The sequence below is a fragment of the Geospiza fortis genome, unplaced genomic scaffold (assembly GCF_000277835.1).
Source record: "Geospiza fortis unplaced genomic scaffold, GeoFor_1.0 scaffold111, whole genome shotgun sequence".
NCBI lineage: Eukaryota > Metazoa > Chordata > Aves > Passeriformes > Thraupidae > Geospiza > Geospiza fortis.
Window position 1 is genome coordinate 7,675,789 of NW_005054321.1, and position 19,856 is coordinate 7,695,644.

Here is a 19,856-nt window from a genome sequence, read left to right on the forward strand (position 1 = left end):
TCCATCCCCTGCTCTTCTCACATCTCTACCTTGTAGCACATGTAGAGCTCAGATTTGATTCTATACTCTGCCAAAGCCTTGGCACTCCCTATCTTCAGCATCACTTGGTGTCAGTTCACTTCAGATGAAGATGTTTCCTGCTCTCCAGATGTCCAGACTGCCAAACTTCCCTTTTAAGCAGCTCTGTGCACCCTATCAAGGCAGGTTTAGCATTTGTTCTCCTGTTTCTTTCTGCAGAGCTTGGCCCAGTTCCTGTAGGGAGGACAGAGTGAGGAGTATCCTGGATCACCAATCTGCCCTTCATCCCCATGCTTCTATCCAGGGAGGTCAGAACTACTGCAGTGATCCTGAAATTGCTCCACAAGGCTTTTTTTCTCCAGCTCCTGGGTGTGTTTCCACACAATAAAAAAGTCCCAGCTGAAGTGACAGCATGTGGCTGGCTGCAGCTCACTTACTGGTCAGCTGCCTGGGGCTCCTGCTTGCCTGCCTACAGTTGTGAAAGCAGGGCTACAGCTCTGAATTCAAACCCAACAGTGAATAAAGGAAAGGCATTTGGATATATAGATCTGGAGCCATGGATGGGAAAAGATGCCAAATAGACAAGTGATTACAGGCAGTAGTACCTTTACTTATTTGGAAAAAAGTGCTTTGTCTTTGAGGTGTCTAAAGCAGCAAGTGGCCACTGGTGTCAGGTCATTAAGGAAATCTGCAGGCCCCAACAGAAAACCACAATAAACCCCTGCTTAATCACCAAACAGCTGCTGACCTCTTTTGTGCACACTCAGCTCAAGGTGCCTTGTCTTTCCTTCAGTCTGAAGTTCAGGAGCACATTTCAGTCCTTTCTGATACCTAAGTTTTGAATTTTATTTAAAGACTAAGAATCCCATCTCAGAGGGACTGTTGACACCTTCTGTACCAGGGATGTGAGAGCAGGGAGAGATGAAAAACATTACTAAAATAGGTTTAAGAGCAACTGAAGCTTGTAAGTTTGCAGACAGAGGTATTAAGTTATTCCTGGAATATTCCCTGAACAAAAGACTGGGGAAATTAATTAGTTATCAAAAAACAAAGCCTAATGCTACTGTTTTGAAGTGAACAAAATTAAATACAAGAAACAACCTCTAATACAGCCATTCTAGAGCAGTTGTGTTTGACTGCTCAGGGTTGATTCATCCACTCAATGGGACTGCAAGAGAGAAATCAGATTCATAATTTCTGGTGGTAACTGAGGCACAAAATGATCTTCAAGCCTTGGGGGAAAAGAAAAAACCCACGTGAAAATGGATCTGGTCCCATACAGCCTTTCAGAGAAGAGCAAAAAGCACAAGGGGAAGGGATTTTTCTGATCAGACACTACAAGAACCAAGGTCAAACTGGTAGGAACAGCATTAATAGAGTCAACACTGGATTTAAAGTTCCAGGTAAGCTGGAAAACATTCTTTAGGTGGTGCAGAAAATGACCGATCAGCTTCCTCTCTGCTCTGACAGCTTAGCAGATGTGACAGCTGTCACCAACTTTCCTCCCTGCCCCCAGCATTACAAAAGGAGTGGAGCAGACATCCGCCTTGCTGCAGCCGGGAGGATCTGTTCTGTAATTCACAGAGGAACAAGGCAGAGCCTGTACCATGACACACTATCGTTTTTACTGTTCCCCAGCAGCAGCTGACCAGAACCAGCCAAGACATGCAGGTTTTGTGCCTGCTGCAGCTCGGGGGGGTGTCAGCTTAAGCACAAGTTGACAAACAGCACTTAGCTTATCTCAAGAAGAAACCTGAGCATTCCCTCAGCAGATGACAGAGCTGTAAATCTTGTTATGTATAGCTCTAAAAGTATCATTAAGACAACTTGGAATAGTTAGTTTGTATTAGATAAGAAAAATGTTGTCTTGCAGCTATGCAGAGGAAAACATTACAGTCATGTGTGCATTTTGCATCCACCTGAAAAGCCTCCAGCTCTTTCAGAAGGGCTAAAGGGTCTAATAAAAGCATCCCTGAAAGCCTTAAACTCCTAAGGTGAGAAGCCCTCTGGAGGAATGTAAGGCCTGAAGCTGAACTTTGTTTACTTATGGACATTTGCTCCTCTAGTTCTGGTTTCATGGCACAGAAAGGTTCCCAGTCCAGGTGGGAGTGGCACGAAACTATGTAACAGTGTGGAGCATGGGAAAACAAAGTGGTTTTCTGCTGATACTCAGGCGAACTATCACAAAGAACTAGAGAGTTCTGGGGAGGGGAAGCACCTGAAAATAAATCAGGTTTATAGGGTTGAACTGTTTGTTTTCTGTTGTGCAGTGAAGAGCTATTTTGAGTTTCATTCTTTGGTATTTAATATTTGCACCACTTTCACTGGTACAGACTGCCAATCTTCTGTTTAACTATGAGCTTTAGGCTTGCCAGGAGAAAAGTAAGGAGACTGAAACTTTGAATGACAAGGGAGTTCTCTGGGCATTTGTCTTATTCTCTGCTGCTCCAAACAGTATATGAAATATCCACCTCAATTTTGACTTAGGAAAAGAAATCAATACATGTCACTGAAGAACACATAATACAAGTAGGACAGAGAACTGAGGCTGTTGGAGTCAATGTCTCTCTGAATGCTGTTATCTGAAATACTGTGACACAGCAGAAATTGAGAAAGAGCACAACATTTAACCAGACTGATTCTCCTGCCCCATATCCATATTTCCCTCCTCCAACCCCCCCATGTTCAGCCTATGTAGATTTGAAAGCCCCAAACAAAGCAAGCAGGATATTCTGTGACAGTGGGACATCACACCAGTGCCACAGTCCAGCCTGAAGAAGCTCTCACCACAGCAGTCTCCTGAGCCCTGTGCTGTGGCAGCTACTGTTCTTGATACAAACCAGATCTGATAGCTCCACACTCCAGCTTTTCCTCTGGCTAAAGGATGTTCTCGTTGCTTTCTAGCAATTTCAAGTGACTTGTTCATTTTGGAGTAGCTTTGATAGGAATGGATCTTTAATGAGAAACATCCAAGAACTGAGTCAGGGATGGGGGGAAAATAACCTCTGCAAGCTGGGTCAGGCCTGAAATTCTCAGCAACAAAGTCACTCCATCCAGGAAAGATTAGTACTGCTCTAGTTGGTGTGAGAGCTGCTGGGAGCTCCTGCCCAGGGACAGGGTTTGTGAAGGGTTCCTTCAGCCCCACGGGCTGCTGGGGAAACAACACAGAGCCTGCTGAGGCCACAGAGAAAGCAGTCCAAACTCATGCACAAAAGTGGTTTGATGCTAACTTTAGTAAGTGAAGTTTTCCAGATAAAGGCAATTGCATCCATATTTAACAGCTGTTAAAGAGATACACATTTAATTGCATTATATAAGGAGAGCTTTATATTAAAGAGAAAACATTTCAAATGTCTTAGTTCTACCTGTTTGGAATCCAGACTTTCTCCCTAGAAGATATTCCAGTTGACAAAAAGGGCCTTGTTCAGATATCTGGGATCAACTGAATACATTTATTTAAAAGCAATTTTAAATATTAAAAAAGTAGAAATTAACACATACAGTACTCAAAAACTGTCACATTAAATACATGTGAATAGACATGTGTACTGATGTTTTACCTTAACATTCAATGAGAAGTCAAGATTTTAACTAGTGGCATGACCAGATCTGATTTCTGTACACGTTGATGTACTATGTAATAAAAAAATAAATAGCAACTGTTGTTCAACAGTAAATAAGACATCATCTGCAGAGCAAACTTCCCCCTCTGGGGGCACCTTCCCCTGCCCCTCCCCCCAACCCTTTATCAGCTAATTTTCCATAAAGATTTAGACTTTCCAAATACTATGTCATATACAAAATTGCAGACAGTGGCTCATTGAGTTCAAATATAATACTGTACTTAAACTCAATCAATATCATACATTTTCAGATTTCTTATGACCCACAATAAGCCAGAATAAACAGAACTATTGTTCCTTATGGAACTAATTTAATTTTATAAAATGCATATGTATACTATTTTAAAGAGCGTAGAAAAGAATAGACATTTGACTCTACATAATTTTACATGCCTAGGTTTTCTTTATATGATTTGCATTTATCAGTTTATTTCAAGATCACTTAAAAATACAATTGACCACAAAAGTGAATAGGTTTTGTTCTTTAATGCAACTTAAAACATTGTAGTAATGGATAAAATGGAATGCTAAATAAATGCTAAACCTGACTTCCTTTCCATAAAAACAGAATAAAGTCTGAAATACTGGAGCTGGTAATACTGAAGATTAGATGCCAGCAGGCTCTCTCACTCATTGCATATTTTTTTTTGGAATTAATTTTTTAAAATAAATGATAAAACCATTAATAGTTGATAAATATTTTGCATTTTTTTTCATGTGGGATTTAGACAGATATTTGTTTCTAAATTAACCACAAACAGAATTAAATATTCACTGACTACAGTCTTGTAAAACTGTATTAGAAATGAAAGTCCTAAGAAAGTCTGAGATATGCTTTTATGAAATGAAAATCTTTCCATGCAGCCAAGACAATCTGCTTTGAAATAGCAGCACTAGGTACTGAAGCCAAAATAACATTTAAAGCAAGTAATACAAAACTACATATGAAAGTCATGGAACCCGCTACAGACAAACCATGGGAAAAACACAACCGCATGATGTTTCAAAAGATTAAAATTATGTTGAAAGTGACACAGGAAATTAAAGTTTCCAGTAATACATTAAAGTGTTTTCTGGCAATGCAACTTTATACCAACTTTCAAGAAACCTCAGGTCAAATGCAGCCTTCCAAAGATTTTCTTAGAAATTAGTCTTGTGACCGTGTGTCTGTTACTTCATGCTTTGGGTTACGACCATTACATGTTACAGCCTGGTGAACTCCATGAAAACCAGCCTTATCCTTGTGAGATCAGTCATTACCAGCCTGATCAAATGCACGAGAGGTCATCTTAGCTTCCACTTTTTAGAGCATTAAAAATAATTTAAATTTATCTTTATATCACCACTTAAAAAAATTATTTTAGGTAACTAACTTTTAGCAAGGTTGAAGACAGAGGAAAAAAATCCACAAAATCATTTTTCAAAGAGCCAATTTAGCAATAAACAAATACTGTTGCAAGCTCACATTAATCTGAATAGCAATTAAGTTAAAATGTTCTTTTCCTCAAATGTAGCTATATGACTACAGTACTACTTTTGTACAAAGGCAGGTTTCAAGTAAGCGTCTAAATGCATGCACAATGTCAACAGTTAACATTTGCTAGAAGTCCTTGGTTACTAAGAATTCAGTGAAAGAAACCAGCAAATTTCACACATATCTACTAAAGAACAATATGACTAACTTTCATTAAAGTAAGTTTTCAAATGAAATAAATTTGTAACTTTTTATAGTGAGGTAATATCACAGGGGAACTGCAATCACAGTTTGGCATAGGTCCACATAATATAAACATGAAATGCAGTATGCACACTGTAAAACATTATTGTTATCTGTAAAGTCAGTGAATATTTGTCTTCATAATTACACTTAACTGAGCACTATATTAAATAAATATCGAAGTGGGTTTCATAGCTGTAAACTGCATACACTTATGAACTGCAGACTGATCTTTAAATTGTCCAAAACCATTCACTCATTCTAACTTTCTGCTAATTGTATATTGAGAATACCAGGTTATTAGGAACAGTCATTTCTGTACAGTTATGTGGGTGACAGAGACCACCTATGTTGGAAAGCTGGCAGTCCACACGTGGGACAGCACGGACAGAGATGGAAGTGCTAAATGCCCAGGATGGCTTCAACAAACCCAATAAGGCGTGCCAGGTTCCAAGGCTACCATAATACTGGCAAAGGCAGAATAACACAGTATATTTACAATACATATAATTCAACCTCATGAGGTGAAACTTAAATGAATTCTTAATTTGTAACAGCAGCTATATATACAATTGTGCACAGGATTACAGGGAGGCAGCAGCGTTCGCTTTTGCTAAAAAGCCCGTCTTGCATGAAGAATGTGCAATGCTCAAGTTTAGGATTTGTTTGTTTTGACTAGTCTGACAGAATGTGCACAAAGGACACTGGAAAGACCCCTTTCCTCTCTGGCTGTCCTTCGATGTGGCCAATCTGCAACACAGGAGAAGAAGGTACAGATTTACATATACATATAGATGTACATTGTACACACAGAGTTCACAGGCTGCATTCATTCAAAAGCAGCAGAACTGCTTCACAGCCTCTACCACCTCTTGGACAGTCTGAAGCAGACATTAGTTAACATTTGAATTTGTGTAAAGGAACAAAATGAAATTGCACAAGCATATTATAAATAAAAGAAATGAAGCCAATTAAATCTAAAGAGAACACAACTCAATTTTTTTTAGGAAACTTACATACATCACTGGATTTCAAGAATTTCATCAAAACAGAAGCCTGAGTTTCTTCTGTCTGATAGATAGATTTTCAGTAACATCTCTGCAAACCACTTAGTTAAGTGAATAAATCCTGAACATCTCACTGAAGGGAATTGTCTGCTATATTTGTGAAGTTACTTATGATAATCTGCATGTTTCTCTTAAGGTGATAAAAGCCCAGCTGTTTTCTCATTGAATTAGTATGATACCTAGTGATTCAGGTTCATACTAGTGTTTACAACAAATCACAGTGTTGTCTGATTAAGCATCTTTCAGCTACAGCCACCTACATCTTTTGCATAATGATTATTTATAAAGAAATAGCTAATAAACTTGTTCAAAGACATTAAAAATAATGGAATATTTTATATGAACTTTCCATGTTTAAAATACATAATTATAAACAACTGTTGAATAGCACTGGAACAGCAGCCCTGACTGACCACATAATCCTCTTCTCACCCTGCTACAATGCTGCTCACTGCTTTCAGTATAATGGTGTACCTTCCTTCCTCTTCCACAAGCTTACAAAATGGGAAGGGGAAACATACAGGGCTGGCCATTTCCTCTTGGAGAGCCAAAGTTTTGAAGCATATGAGTCAACAGGCCTTTTTCCCTTCTCAGAAACACTCAGAGTGGGGTGCTTCATGGAACTTGCTGGGCATGTCCCCAAGGGGCTTAAAAAGCACTTCACAAAACAGATCCAGCAGGGAATGCAGCAGTAATCAGGGACTAGGTGATATGGGCAACACAGACACTTGTCACTGGGCACTGCTGTTTTGATATCAGCTTTTCAGTTGAAAATCTTCCACACTTAAATAATGAGTGAGAGGAAAATGTAGCTGGAAACAAAACAGCAAAGGTTGTGCTGCCCTTAGATTAGGATATCACAGGCAGCACTGCAATTAGAATTTGTTTTAGTCAAATGAAATCTGTCTCATTATCCCCAGTAATAATTCTTTGGCAGGGAAATATGATGTAGCAGGGCTTTAGGGACATGAGCTGGATTGTCAAGAAAGGCTGGAGCCTTCACATGGGGTTGAGAAAAGCCTGGTGTTAGCACTTGAACAATATACAGTCCATAATAGGGGGAGTATGGTATGAAACAGGGACATGAGAGGGAAGAAGAGAAACAAAATGTTATCTGCCTCTCATTTAAGAAGAAAACCACCAGCTTATAGCATCAATTGCAAACTATTCTTTAGATTTCCAGCAACCCCTGTAGGTATAACTTAACATTTTGGGTGAATTGAAGATAGTTACACATCTCATTTTCATGGAGGGTATAAGATTGTTACATGGAGTAAGAATCACCATTTCTTCCCTTAATAAAAGGCTGTGTGAATTACAGAGAGGGACTTGTGTAAATATGTGCTGTATGAGCCAGCAATAAAGTTAAACCTAGTGGGGCTGACTCTCCCTCCCAGATAAAAGGGGTTTTCTCTAATGGAAGTTTAAGGACTGGCTGTTAGCTCAGGCAAAAAGAAACCAAACAAAAATCAAAGGAAAACAAAACCAAAACCCACCACTTACAAACAAAAATGAAAATAAATCCTCCACATTTGGAGAAAGAGGCTTTCCTACAAAAGTCATAAAGAAGTTATGTGGAACTGTAAAAGGGAAAGATACATACCCACCACTCTTGGTCCTCTTCACCAGTTACAATAATTACTTCTCCTTCAACAAATGTGAGTTCATCATCATTATCTGCCTGACAGTCATAAATGGTCTTCACTCGCCTAACTTTGCTTTTCCCCTAAAAACAGAATGAAGTTTGCCATGAAGGACATGGGAAATAGAGCAAAAAATACGATATGATTTTTGCCTTTTAGTTGTGTTTTGTTTTACAAGAAAGTGAAGACTATCAACTACTTTCCCTGCAACTGGGAATATAGAAATCCAAAAACTCCTTCAACAAGGATATTTAAAAAAGAAAATAAAAAGTTACCTATACAGGTGTGGGGTTTTTTCCCTTTAAGATTCAGAACTCCCAGCAGAACATCATGTGTGGTGCTTAATATGTGGCGCTTAAGAGGGCTTAATAACCTCTGTTTTCTCTGGTGAAGAAAATTTAAATAATATCTTTACATTGTTCTAGTCTGCAAACACCCTCTTTCTCCTTTAATACATAATTCCTCAATAAACCTACCATGAAGAGAAAATTAAATCCAGTCTCCTCTAAATGTTCCAAGAGAGGTAAGGACTGAGGAAAATGCTGCATTGGAATCCCAGTATTCCTTACAGTTTTGGTTTTGGATCTAGTGCAAAAATACAGGATTCTTTGGTTTTAAATCTGCTTACAGGACTGGAAAATTTTTTTTTAGAGATTTTTCCATCCAAATGTTAGCAATTACTTACTAAAATTACCTTAATGTCAGATGGCAGTACTATTTTCTGATGATAATTCACACTAGATATTCTCACAGCTCTACCATTCTGAGTCCAAGTATTTTCTAGGTCATACTTTGCTGCATACTGCTAATTCATATGAAAAAAGCCTCAGCCATGGACTCCTCCCCAAACATATGTTTCTTATGGCAGAGAAGATGACTTAAATTATTTCCAAATAGAGTAAGTAAGCTATGTTCACAGCAAAACACTCTTGCTACTTTATATTCCTGTATTTTCATACCCACACCTCTTCAAAACCTACAGTTACTTCTTTTAACAGAAGTAATCAGATTACAAGAATGCAAAAACCTAAGAGGAGCAGAAGGAGATGAGAAGCAGAAGGGCTATGAAGGGAAAAGTCAGCAGGTTTAGAAGAATTTGAGCCAAAACTAACTTCACAGAGGAAATTTCCTAAGGAGTCTTCTCTTTGCTGTTACCTACCCACTTGAAATTCCTCCATGTTTTGGCAAAAAAAAAAATCTCTGCAGCTCAACAGCAGAACAGACACACTGAAAAAAGCACTCACATTAAACCCAAGGTACAGAAAAATAATAATTACAGGGGGATTTAAGGGAGAAAGCAGTTAAAACAACATAAAACTAAAAAAAAACCCATACCCAAGACAAATGAAGAGAAATACCTGAAGATCATATGAGATCAAGGGTTTTTTCTACAGCAAAGGTTTGCTGCAGTGAGAAGTCACTTCAAAGAATGCTCTCTCTTTTCTTAAAAATATGTTAATATAATTTAAACAAAATCTCATCTAGCACTAGGGACTGGAATTCAATAGGAATGGGTGCTTGGGGACAGTCCCAGCTTTCAACTCCAGAGAACCTTTACAAGCCAAGAGCGTTCCCTCCCAATCAATCCTCCAGCGATGAAAGGAAGCAACTACTTCTGCAAGGTAGAAATTGTCTTGTTCAATAAAAAGAATAAAGACATTCACATTCCTCTAAACTTAGAAAACTGTATGAAACTCAGCTTGTAAAAGCACATGTGAAATGATGGTAATTACTCTGGTTCCATCAGATTTTAACATCTTATTCCTTTCACGGAGAGCAGCAAAAAGAAGCATTCAAGCTCAAGGCCTATTTAATCATGGGAAGGTATAAAAAAGGATGGATATGTAGAGAGCACATATGTTCCAGAACATATTTTTTTCATGTTCCAGAACAGCTTGTGGCATTGCTGTGTAAAGAAATGGAAACAATTCCAGGAAATGTAATCTGCGACTAAAAAACAAATACCCACCACCGACTGATTCCCTGTACCCAACAAGTGCTTATTAACAAGAGATTTTGTGCTTAAAACTGAACAGCAATGAGATGCTGTGATCATTAATAATCCAACCATGCTCTTATTTACATTCAACACCTTTTTTTTTTTTTAATGAGTATTTTGTCTCCTTTATAGAAACCACCACACACACAAAAGAACGCTCAAGTGCTCAGCATGCTTTCAGGGGCACTCAGTGAAAGTTTTGTTTCTCTAAAAATATCCTTTCAAACCTTTATAAATTATCAGCATTGTAATTTTTAAATTATATTTCTGGACAATTAATTTTCTAAAACTATCAATAAAAAAACCCCCTATGCTTCTCTGTTTAGTGGCTAAATAGTCAAGGCCAAGAGAGAGCTGCCCACAAGCACCGTGGCTGCTGGCGTGGGTCTCACTGCTCACTGGGATGAAGCACTTCACCAGCCAGAGGATGAGAATGGAGGCAAGATACATTTCAGAGGAATTCTTGCATATTATCACTCCAGCAAAAAAGTTTGCACTGAACACAAAGGGATAGAAGTGTGCATGCAAAGATGCGCAAAAACCTGGTGAGATATATATATATTGGGAAGATATAGAATATCTTCCATGACTGCACAACAGTGGAATTATTTAATTTACTGCACCTATGAAAATAGCTGAGTTTAGAGAACAAAGAACCTTTCCTCAGATTTTTTTCTGTATACAGTAGGGTGGCAGTTTAAAAAAAGCCAAAAGTAATCAAACTAAACAGGTAATCCATTATTTGCTTTCTTTTTTTCTTTGATAAAGTGACAAGTACCTGAGAATGGCCAGCATCATTTGCCTGCTTATATTTAAAAGTACATAAGTAAACAAACATTTTTTGATCTGATCCCTGTAATATTTAAATTCCAGAATACTCAGGAAGCCCAAGCAACAACTCTGTTGTGCTCAGTTCAGACAGGAGCTTACAGGCAAGTCCATGCCAGAAGCCAAGCAGAATGACGGTTCCACAGGGCTCTTCCTCACACAAGCACAAGGCAGAAACTTATCCTCTGCTTTCACTGTTTCACTGGGATGAAGTCTTATTTCCGTTTTACATAAGTGTTTTGCATAGCCAATTTGGCAAACAAAGCCATCTCCCTTTTGATGTATCCTTCATAATGAAAATCTTAAGAGAGCTCTGTAGTTTCATAGTTATCTCAATCTACACAGGCATTAAGAATCCTCTGTTGGAAATTGTACTGGTTAGAAAGATGAACAGCAAGATAAATTGGGGGGTGGAATCAAGTTAAAGTTCCAGATCTACTACTACACACCATGAAGCAATGTCAATTTTGCCACTTCATCAATACATCCTGAACTTACACCTCAACCATTATCAACATTAAATACTCAGAACAGGGACATTTACTATTTTGTCACAATTGACTTTACTTTTAATTTTGCATTTACTGACAACAAGTGCTAACATCCCTTCTTAAAGCTTACTAAGTCAAATATATAAACATTCTACCAATCTAAGGAACACAGACCCGTGAGCAAAGGCAACAGAGAAAACAATCAATTCATTCAGAGTTTTGATTGGCATAGATATAATAAATACATAAATCCCAACAAATCTAAATACACTGTCATGCTCCCAAGGTTATTGTTTTATGTTGCAAGCATTTGTTTGAGCATGCAGGAGGCCTTGAAAACCCCCATCACTTGCTGAAGCTGCTTTGGGGCACAAAAAGAGCCCCTCATTCCCCACCCCAGAGCTTTTTGTTGCCTTGAGTGCACAGCTCAAGGGTGCACAGAAAGTCCTACAGTTACTTCAAAGCCTTCCATGGATACTCCCAAGGAGCTGGAGTAATACCTACCATATTTATCTTCCTGGGGAGTGGCACAGGGGTTTCTGGCAGGGTGTGTGTTATGTCATTAGACTCTTCAGATGCTTGCCTTTGGACGGTATCTCTAGATTGTACGTTTGGAGAAAGATCTATGGAGTGAGATTTTTGATTTGCCTCTGAGGGCTGAGCCTTCGGTGCTGCTTCCCCACCTTGAGTTTTAGCCAACAGCTCTCCTAGCTGAGGTTTTGGAGGAAGGTCCTTCACTTGTGGCTTTGGAGGTAAGTCTCCAAGCTGTGGTTTTGGTGGCAAGTCTCCTAGCTGAGGCTTTGGGGGTAGTTCTCCAGGCTTTGGGGGTAAATCTCCCACTTGAGGTTTCTGAGTTAATTCCAGAGGCAGAGGCTTTGGGGGCAGGTCTCCAGGCTGTGGTTTCTGTGGTATATCGATGGACAGTGAGGGCTTCTGAAACATTTCCATGTGCTGATGGGATTTATCTATTGAAAGATGATGACTGGTTTCTATTTTTCTTAGTGCCACTGAAAAAAAAAAGCAAAACAGTGCTTTTCACAATCTTAGTATTTTAATAATAAAGAAGTTAGGCATATATCAGAACAGCAATTGTGGCAATGACCACATGGTCACTGAGCCTCAAAACTGCCCATAAGTTTTCCTAGTCTATGACAAAAGCAGGATAATACAACTTCACATAACCCTTGTTCTCTGAGGTCTCATTTAATTGCTCCTCCTGGAGGTCAGCCGTGCTTATTCCACCAGCTATTTATTAGATGTCAATTCATAGATTATTTACTTCAAATGAAATAAAGTGAATCACTTTTTGGAACTAAATCAAAAAGTATGAAATATAATAAAAGACTTTGTAAAACCACCTATAGACCAATTAACATGACTGTAACAAAATTTATTTTTAATGATAATTACTCACATATACAGTTCAATTCCATACAAAAAAACACCTGATTCAGGATTACTACCTGTAAAATCTCTCAGAAGAGAGAATGAGCACATATATCTACCTATGCAGTGTATAGAACACACTGTACTATAGACATTCACACTAAAACTAAGAAAAAATGAATTATTGTATATATTTACAATTTAGTAAAGATGAAGGTTTTAAAATGTGCATTTTGCAGATTTGATGGAAGGAAATTGAAACTAGACTTTCAAATAGTTATTTTTGTCAGTGTCATCTATTGATTTTACTGCTAAGCTCCCTAAGAAAACTCAACTGAAATCTACCTCAAAAAACAAAACCATTAGTACACACAAAAAATCCCCAACCCAAAACCTCCTAAATCAAACAGCCCTAATTTTAAAACAGATGAAGGGGAACAAGAGAGAAAAAAATTACAACCTGTGATGAAAGCAACACATTTTAACTAGAAGGAACAATTTCCTATTGCATTCAGCACTGCTTTAGTATCATATTCTACCAGCCAAAAAAGTGCCGTCACTCCCTTTGGATATCACCCACTTCAATAACACTTTAACAATATATATATTTATGGGTACTCATACCGCAAAAAAAAAAAGCCCTAAAAATCCCCAAAAAACCAAACCAATAAACAACCAAAACAAACCAATTAAAAAACCCCACCAACCATACCTTGCCACCAAAAAAAAGCCAAAAAAAACCCCTCACCAAAAAAACACCCCAAACCAAACCCATTTGCATAGCTTCCATGAAAGAAACTGTATAATTACTATCAGATGTCTCATTTAAAAAAAAAGTCTGTGTTGATCCCTGTCTATGGCTGTGCCCTTGGCTTACCTCACAGCAAATGTACACACACTGGTCTTCCACATGGGTTTGAGATTTAAGTAGATGATAAGAAAAACCCTGACAGCAGCCCTGATCAAAGTGCTTTGATTTAGCCCTTCTTAAATTTTCATCTAAATCATTTTAAATCAAGGAAGTGTTGACTTCCTTCACAGTGCCACCCTAGTACATCATTGGTGTCTCTTTCAAAAGACAACATGTCAGAATAATTGTAATTTAACAAAGTTAAAACTTAACATTTGCTTTTTCTGTTACAAAATTCTTTGTACTCTAAATTTCAGACATCTGGCTTCAGAATTTTGGACAAGCAGCATTTCTTGATCTTCAGGCTCTATTGTGATCATCCACTCAGACAGATATAATGTATTTTTGATGGATTCTGCATTCAGACAGAATATTCTGAAGTAGGTCTACTTTCTACTTTATAGTCAACTGCTGCCACAACTCAAAAAAAAACCAAAAAAACCCAAACAAACCGTCAGTGTGAGTTTAAAGAGACTAGGAAAGAACATTTTTAAAAGAAAGGTGCTCCCTGGGATGATGGTCTCAGCAAGCTTGTCACTGATCTATAAATGAGAATGTAACAGCAGCTGATTCTGTCCCAAGTAATTGCACTGACAACAACCCTGATTGCCAGAACATGGCATAGATACAGTCCGCTCCAAGCTATCAAGAAATGGGACTTGGAGATAATAGTTAAAAAAACAAAACTACCAGTGAGAATGGTCTAGGATAGCAACAGAAGTCCAGAGAAGTTATCCATGGAGATACTGAAAATGTTACTGGACATGGCCTTGAGCAACCTGCTCTTATGGCAGAAAGCTGGCCCTGCTCCGAGTGCTGGACTGGACCACAAGAACTCCTGAGGGCTCTTCCAGCTTCAATTAGCTCATGATTTATTTCTTTCCTCTCTAGGTGTATTTTTTTTCAGTTTAATAAAAGCCTTTCCCATCTTCCAAAATCCTTTCAGTTTTGTGAAGTTTTCATGGTTTGTGGTACTTTAGAAATAAAATTTCTGCTGAAAAGATCCATATATTTCAAACAAGTACCTACTTTCACCCACATTTTAAAAATTCCATTATGAGAATAGCCGCAAATAAATTTCTTACCTTTCTGAGGTAGTTTGGGAAGAACTCTAGGGCCAAGTGCAGTCTTTGCAGTCCCAGTGCTAAATCAACAGATGTGAATTATTAGTGCTTACAACTATTATAAAATATACTTATTTCTTATTTTCCCCCTTTACACATCCATAAATAAAAACTCCCCCAAAAAATCCACATTTATTTTGCCCCTTTTGTATAATCACTTGGTCTGTGGATAAATCCCAAATCTCAAAGCATTGTTTTGAATTAATTGGGGTTTTTTTCAGAGAAAAAGACATACAAACCCTACCCAGCTTCAATTCTATGGGGCAGATATACTCTATGAACTATGGTATATGCAAAATGTACTCTGAAAATGGGTGAAGCTGAAAAACCAACTCTGTGGGCAGATCCTGAACCTTAAGAAAAATTGTTCTTAAAAATAATTATACTGAAACATACAAAACAATCTGTGCTTCATGTCAGTGAAGCTTTCCAGGCCTAAGCCTATGCCTTGTAGCCTCCTGCACATGTGTGGTATTGTATCACACACACTCTCAGCTGCAGGAGGAGACAAAGTCTCTGCTACTCCCAGGAAATACTGATGATTGTGGGAAAACAACATGCTTTACTCTATCAACCTGGTTTACACATATGTTAGCTATTCCCATCAAAGTTTTTCCTTTAAAACCACACCTAAAGTCACTTTTATAGAAAAGGAACGTGGAAGAGAAGAAAAAGTAAGTTGATTTAAGGCATAAAAATCAAACAATACATAAAAACCAGTATCAGTTCAAAATAATGATTCAAAAAACAAGAAAAAAAGAAAAATGAATGAGAAAGCTGCCAATGTATGTTCAACAGAAGAGACACTCTTCTGCATCAACTGCCTTAATTCTGGTATTGCTTGTCTCTGCAGCCAACATTTCAAAACGAGCACGATGAAACACTTTTAATTTTTTAAAATAGCAAAAATACATCATGACATGTAACTGAAAGAACAGCCAAGCTCAATCTTGATTCAATAAATCACAGAATCATAGAATATCCTGAATTGGAAAGGGCCCACAAAGATCCCAGAGCCCACCTCCTACCTCAGCCTCTCTCTAATGCCATGGAGTACAAGGAGCACACTTTTACCCTTGTCTGACAAGAATCTAGGATGGGCCCAGCTCTCTGTGCTGGCAACACCATCACTTTCCCCCTGAATGCCCAGCGCCAGCTGCATGGATTCAGCAAACATGGGAAGCAGCTGTGCTACCACCAACGGGTCCCCTCCCTGTCCTGGCACGGCAGATCAGTCTGGGGGTGTCCAGAAACTTTTCCTACACATCTGCTGTGTCCTGTCTGAGGTTACACATCCATCCCCAGCCACAGCCCATCCCACACACTGGTGGTCATGCAAGGCTGTGTGCCTGAGGCAGGTGCTTTTTGGAATTATCATGCTCTGAACCTCAGGACTTTGGAATCACAGCACAGCTAGAGAATAGCAAACCCTAAGTGACAGCAATGTATGGCTGTCCTTACTGCTTCAGCTATTGAAAAAGACACTTGTAATGGACAGAGCTGATGAACTATGAGCTAAAAGCAGTTTGTGTTACTGCAGACTGTGTGGCAGCACAGGGGCCTGACAGAGTGGAAAACAGCTAAACTGGAAGACTGAGATGAACTCTCTCTCTTACAGAGCCATCTTCGATGGCAGCCTGTACCCAGAGTGACACTGCTGCTCCAGCCAGGACACCTCACACTGAAGCAGATAAAATGAAATGCCAGGAGACATGAAAATAAAACTTTTGTCCTGCTGGACTGTGGTCTGAGGCAGCATTCCCCAGCTGGGAGAGCACTTCTGTAGGAGCAGCAGAGAGATCTGGGCACAGGGCGTTCTGTCCATCCTGCTCAAAGGATGGATTGTGCACGGACAGCGAGGAACAGTGTAGGAGGCTCGGGGCAGCCAAAGTATTTGTATGCTAGCAGGGCATGCAGGAAACTAATAAGAAACATAGCTGGGATTCTATTTCCTATGAAAGGCTTTTCTTTTCTAATTTACAAATTAGTTATATTTATTTAAATTTTCATCTTTGCCTTCATATATGCAGATTTTACCTTGACTGCTGAGACATCCCCTCAAACTTGTTTGCAGCCTTAGTTGAAGGTGGGCCCAAATCATTACCTGAGGTGAAAAAAAGGACAATTAAAAAAAAAATCATTAGGATAACTGAAATATAATCAGCAGAGGGTGCAATTTAAAGCAAAACATGTATTCCTCTATGCATGTTCTATACAACATATCTAAAAGATAATCTATAAATTTATTCTTTATTAATAATTTTGTAGCTGAAAAAGCAGGAGGGACCAAAATAATCCAAGATGACCTTTCATATAACACATTTTAAAACGACTCACTAGTAGCTCTCATCTCCTGGCAAGGGAAGATTGAATGACATTGCTGTAGGGCATTTGTTTTGAAATAGTGTTTTCATTTTCTCTGCATAGAAGGAGATACAGCAGGAGATACATCAGATACATTTTTCACTGATGTTTACATTTTGCACTGTGAAGCACATCTTTTTAAGTCACCATGAATGTGATTTTATCCACAAAACATTGAATTTCTAAGGATTTGTATTTTATACTATGCAAAGAACAGCCTTTACTGATTTAGCGACTAAGTTTTGTATGTTCCCATAATCTGCATTTTAGCCATTGGTAAAGAGAAGATCCTGGGTATACAGAATTCTGTCAAAAGGCAGCAAAATCCAAACCCAAGCACTCTGGACTCCTCCAGCAGAAAGCTTCTCTTCATTAGCAATCACTATTTTCAAGGTATAATGACACCAACCCTTGGCTTAGTGCCTTTTCATCCCCTTTGCCTCTCCTTTTACAGCACATCAATCTCAGAACCAGCTTCAACAACCATTAGTAAATTTTGTCATTGAAATAGATGCAAAGTGACATTTAACGATCCAAGAACACAAAATACTTCTCATTCAAAAGAATGACACATTTTTCTAAATACCGTTCTTGGCACATTGATGTCTAAATGAAACAGCAGAAAAGGCTCATGCTGTGCCTTGCTAAAAATATGTTTGTGCTTAAAAGTGGTGCAAAAAAGGAACTAAGGTAAAACAGCAAACATGTAGATCCTATGGATAAAGGAAGGAAAAATATCTCATGGTTGCTATGGAAATACAAAATAATCCAAATGACATTTTTAGAACATCTTTGAATAGTAACTCAATTTGCTTAGACATAAGCTAAGGATTGCTCTGCTTGAAACTTCAATTAATGCACAAATTAAAAGACAAATGCTGAAATTCCACATAGCAAGAAATATATCAACAGAGAAGAAAGGTTCTGAAAGGAAAAGCAGTGAACATCTGACAATATCCTTAAGCAAAAAACCACAAAGGCAGATAGAAGAAACTCCCTCTTTTATAAACACAAAATTTCATACTTGCTTAAAAATCCAAATGGACTTTGAAACAAGCTTTTGTACAGATTTCAGCTAAGAAAAATGGGGACAAGAGGCCCCTCTTCCATCCACTGAGGTTTAGCTTGGCCTGAAAAGCAGTGAAGAGACAGGAAAAGCCATATTCTTCTCTGGCCCTGCTCTGACAAGGTCCTTTATTGCTACAGGCTTCTTCAACTGCACACCTGCACCTTTCCCATATTTTCTTCTTCCTTTATCTGCTGCTTAATGTGTTTAAGGAAAAGTTGACACCTGCTTAGCATCTAATCCTATCACACCTTTCATCCTAGCAGTGCTACATTATACAGTATTCTTGTATATGGTACTTTAGGTGCTGCTTTGGACTTAAATACCTGGGATTTTTTACATATTTAAAGCCCAAGCTCTTAAAAATGTCTGAACTACTTCTGAAAAAGTACAGGGCTGCTGGACTCCACAACATAGGAAACACTTTTTTTCCATATCCCAGACCTCTGAGAAGCAGAGAACTGAAAAGATTCCATTATTTTTATTGAGAAAAAGCCTTTGCTTTTCATTGGACTCTATACTTTTCTTCATGTTGAATCCTAGATTAAATCACACATGAGTACTCCGTGATTTACTAAATTTAACTCGATTTGTTAAGAAAAATGGTGCTTTTAGTCTAGCAATTTTTTTTTTTATTTTAGGCTAGTAATTGTGTGTTTGTACTAGAATAGAGAGAAGATTCTCTTAAAATACAAGTAATATATGGATGATGCACCTATGTAAGCACTGGATTCCAGTTTAAAAATTTACAGATTCATGGTAATCCTGCCACCAAAACTAAAAATCACAGAAAATTACATGGGCCTGAGATTTATAGCTACCAAGAGAATTTGACTGCATAGAGCAATGTTTATTCAAAAGAGGAAGAATCTGAGTAGTCTGGAAAATAGTTTCCAAAAAGCATCTGTCAGAAAGGTATCCCGGTAAAAATAAAAATTAATGCACTGTTTCTGTGTAACTTCTGCTGGTAGCAGGATGCAAACCTATCAGTCTTTGTGTATGTACAGACAACATCACAAAAAGCAAATACAAACTAAGACAACACATTCCTACCAGCGAGGTGTGAACACTTTACAGGAGAGGAAAGAAGCTCCTGTGGCAGCTGTGACACCTGCACAGACACTGTGGGTGGGCTCTGGAGCCCCAAAGCTGCACCCCTGGTTCCTGAGCTGGGCACAGCAGCAGCAGCAGCAGCAGGAGGGGCAGAGGCAGAGGAGAGCAGTGGCTGAGGGGCTGGGTGGGGGCACAGCCTGGGCAGCTGGGGCACAGACAGGGAGGCACTGGAGGGGACTGGAGGGGCCCCAGGGCAGCGTGGAGGATTTTCAGCCTTCTCAAGTGAGGCTCCCAGCCTGGGAGGCAGTGACAGGAGATGGAACTGCTGATTTATCTGAGCTGACATGACATCAAGCTGCAATCATTGGAAAGCAAGCACCAGGCAAAAAGAAACCAAAGATCATATATCAGCCATCATAAAGGTTTTCCCCTGCCCTTTTGATTTGCATTTTCAAAACTCACCCCAAGGAACTGGGCCCTTATTCTGGGGTCCATGAGGTAGTGGGCTTGGTGGGTCAGAGAGGGTTCTTTTGTGTCCTGGGGGTGGGGGAGGTGGTCTCTTCTTGG

General features: G+C 38.8%; 1 protein-coding gene across 1 annotated transcript in view; it reads right to left on the minus strand.

Annotated features, from left to right (window-relative positions):
• Positions 1-3,302: 3,302 nt before the first annotated feature.
• ASAP1 (ArfGAP with SH3 domain, ankyrin repeat and PH domain 1) overlaps positions 3,303-19,856 on the minus strand; it is a 142,148-nt gene continuing 125,594 nt past the window's right edge. Inside the window, exons 26-31 of the mRNA XM_031056749.1 lie at positions 19,752-19,856; positions 16,844-16,910; positions 14,768-14,826; positions 11,891-12,393; positions 8,029-8,151; positions 3,303-6,108 (exon numbers count right to left, since the gene is read on the minus strand). The exon at positions 19,752-19,856 is cut by the window's right edge and continues 51 nt beyond it. Of these exons, the coding sequence (XP_030912609.1) occupies positions 6,034-6,108; positions 8,029-8,151; positions 11,891-12,393; positions 14,768-14,826; positions 16,844-16,910; positions 19,752-19,856 (932 nt within the window). The 3' untranslated portion in view covers positions 3,303-6,033. The remainder of the gene's footprint in view (positions 6,109-8,028; positions 8,152-11,890; positions 12,394-14,767; positions 14,827-16,843; positions 16,911-19,751) is intronic.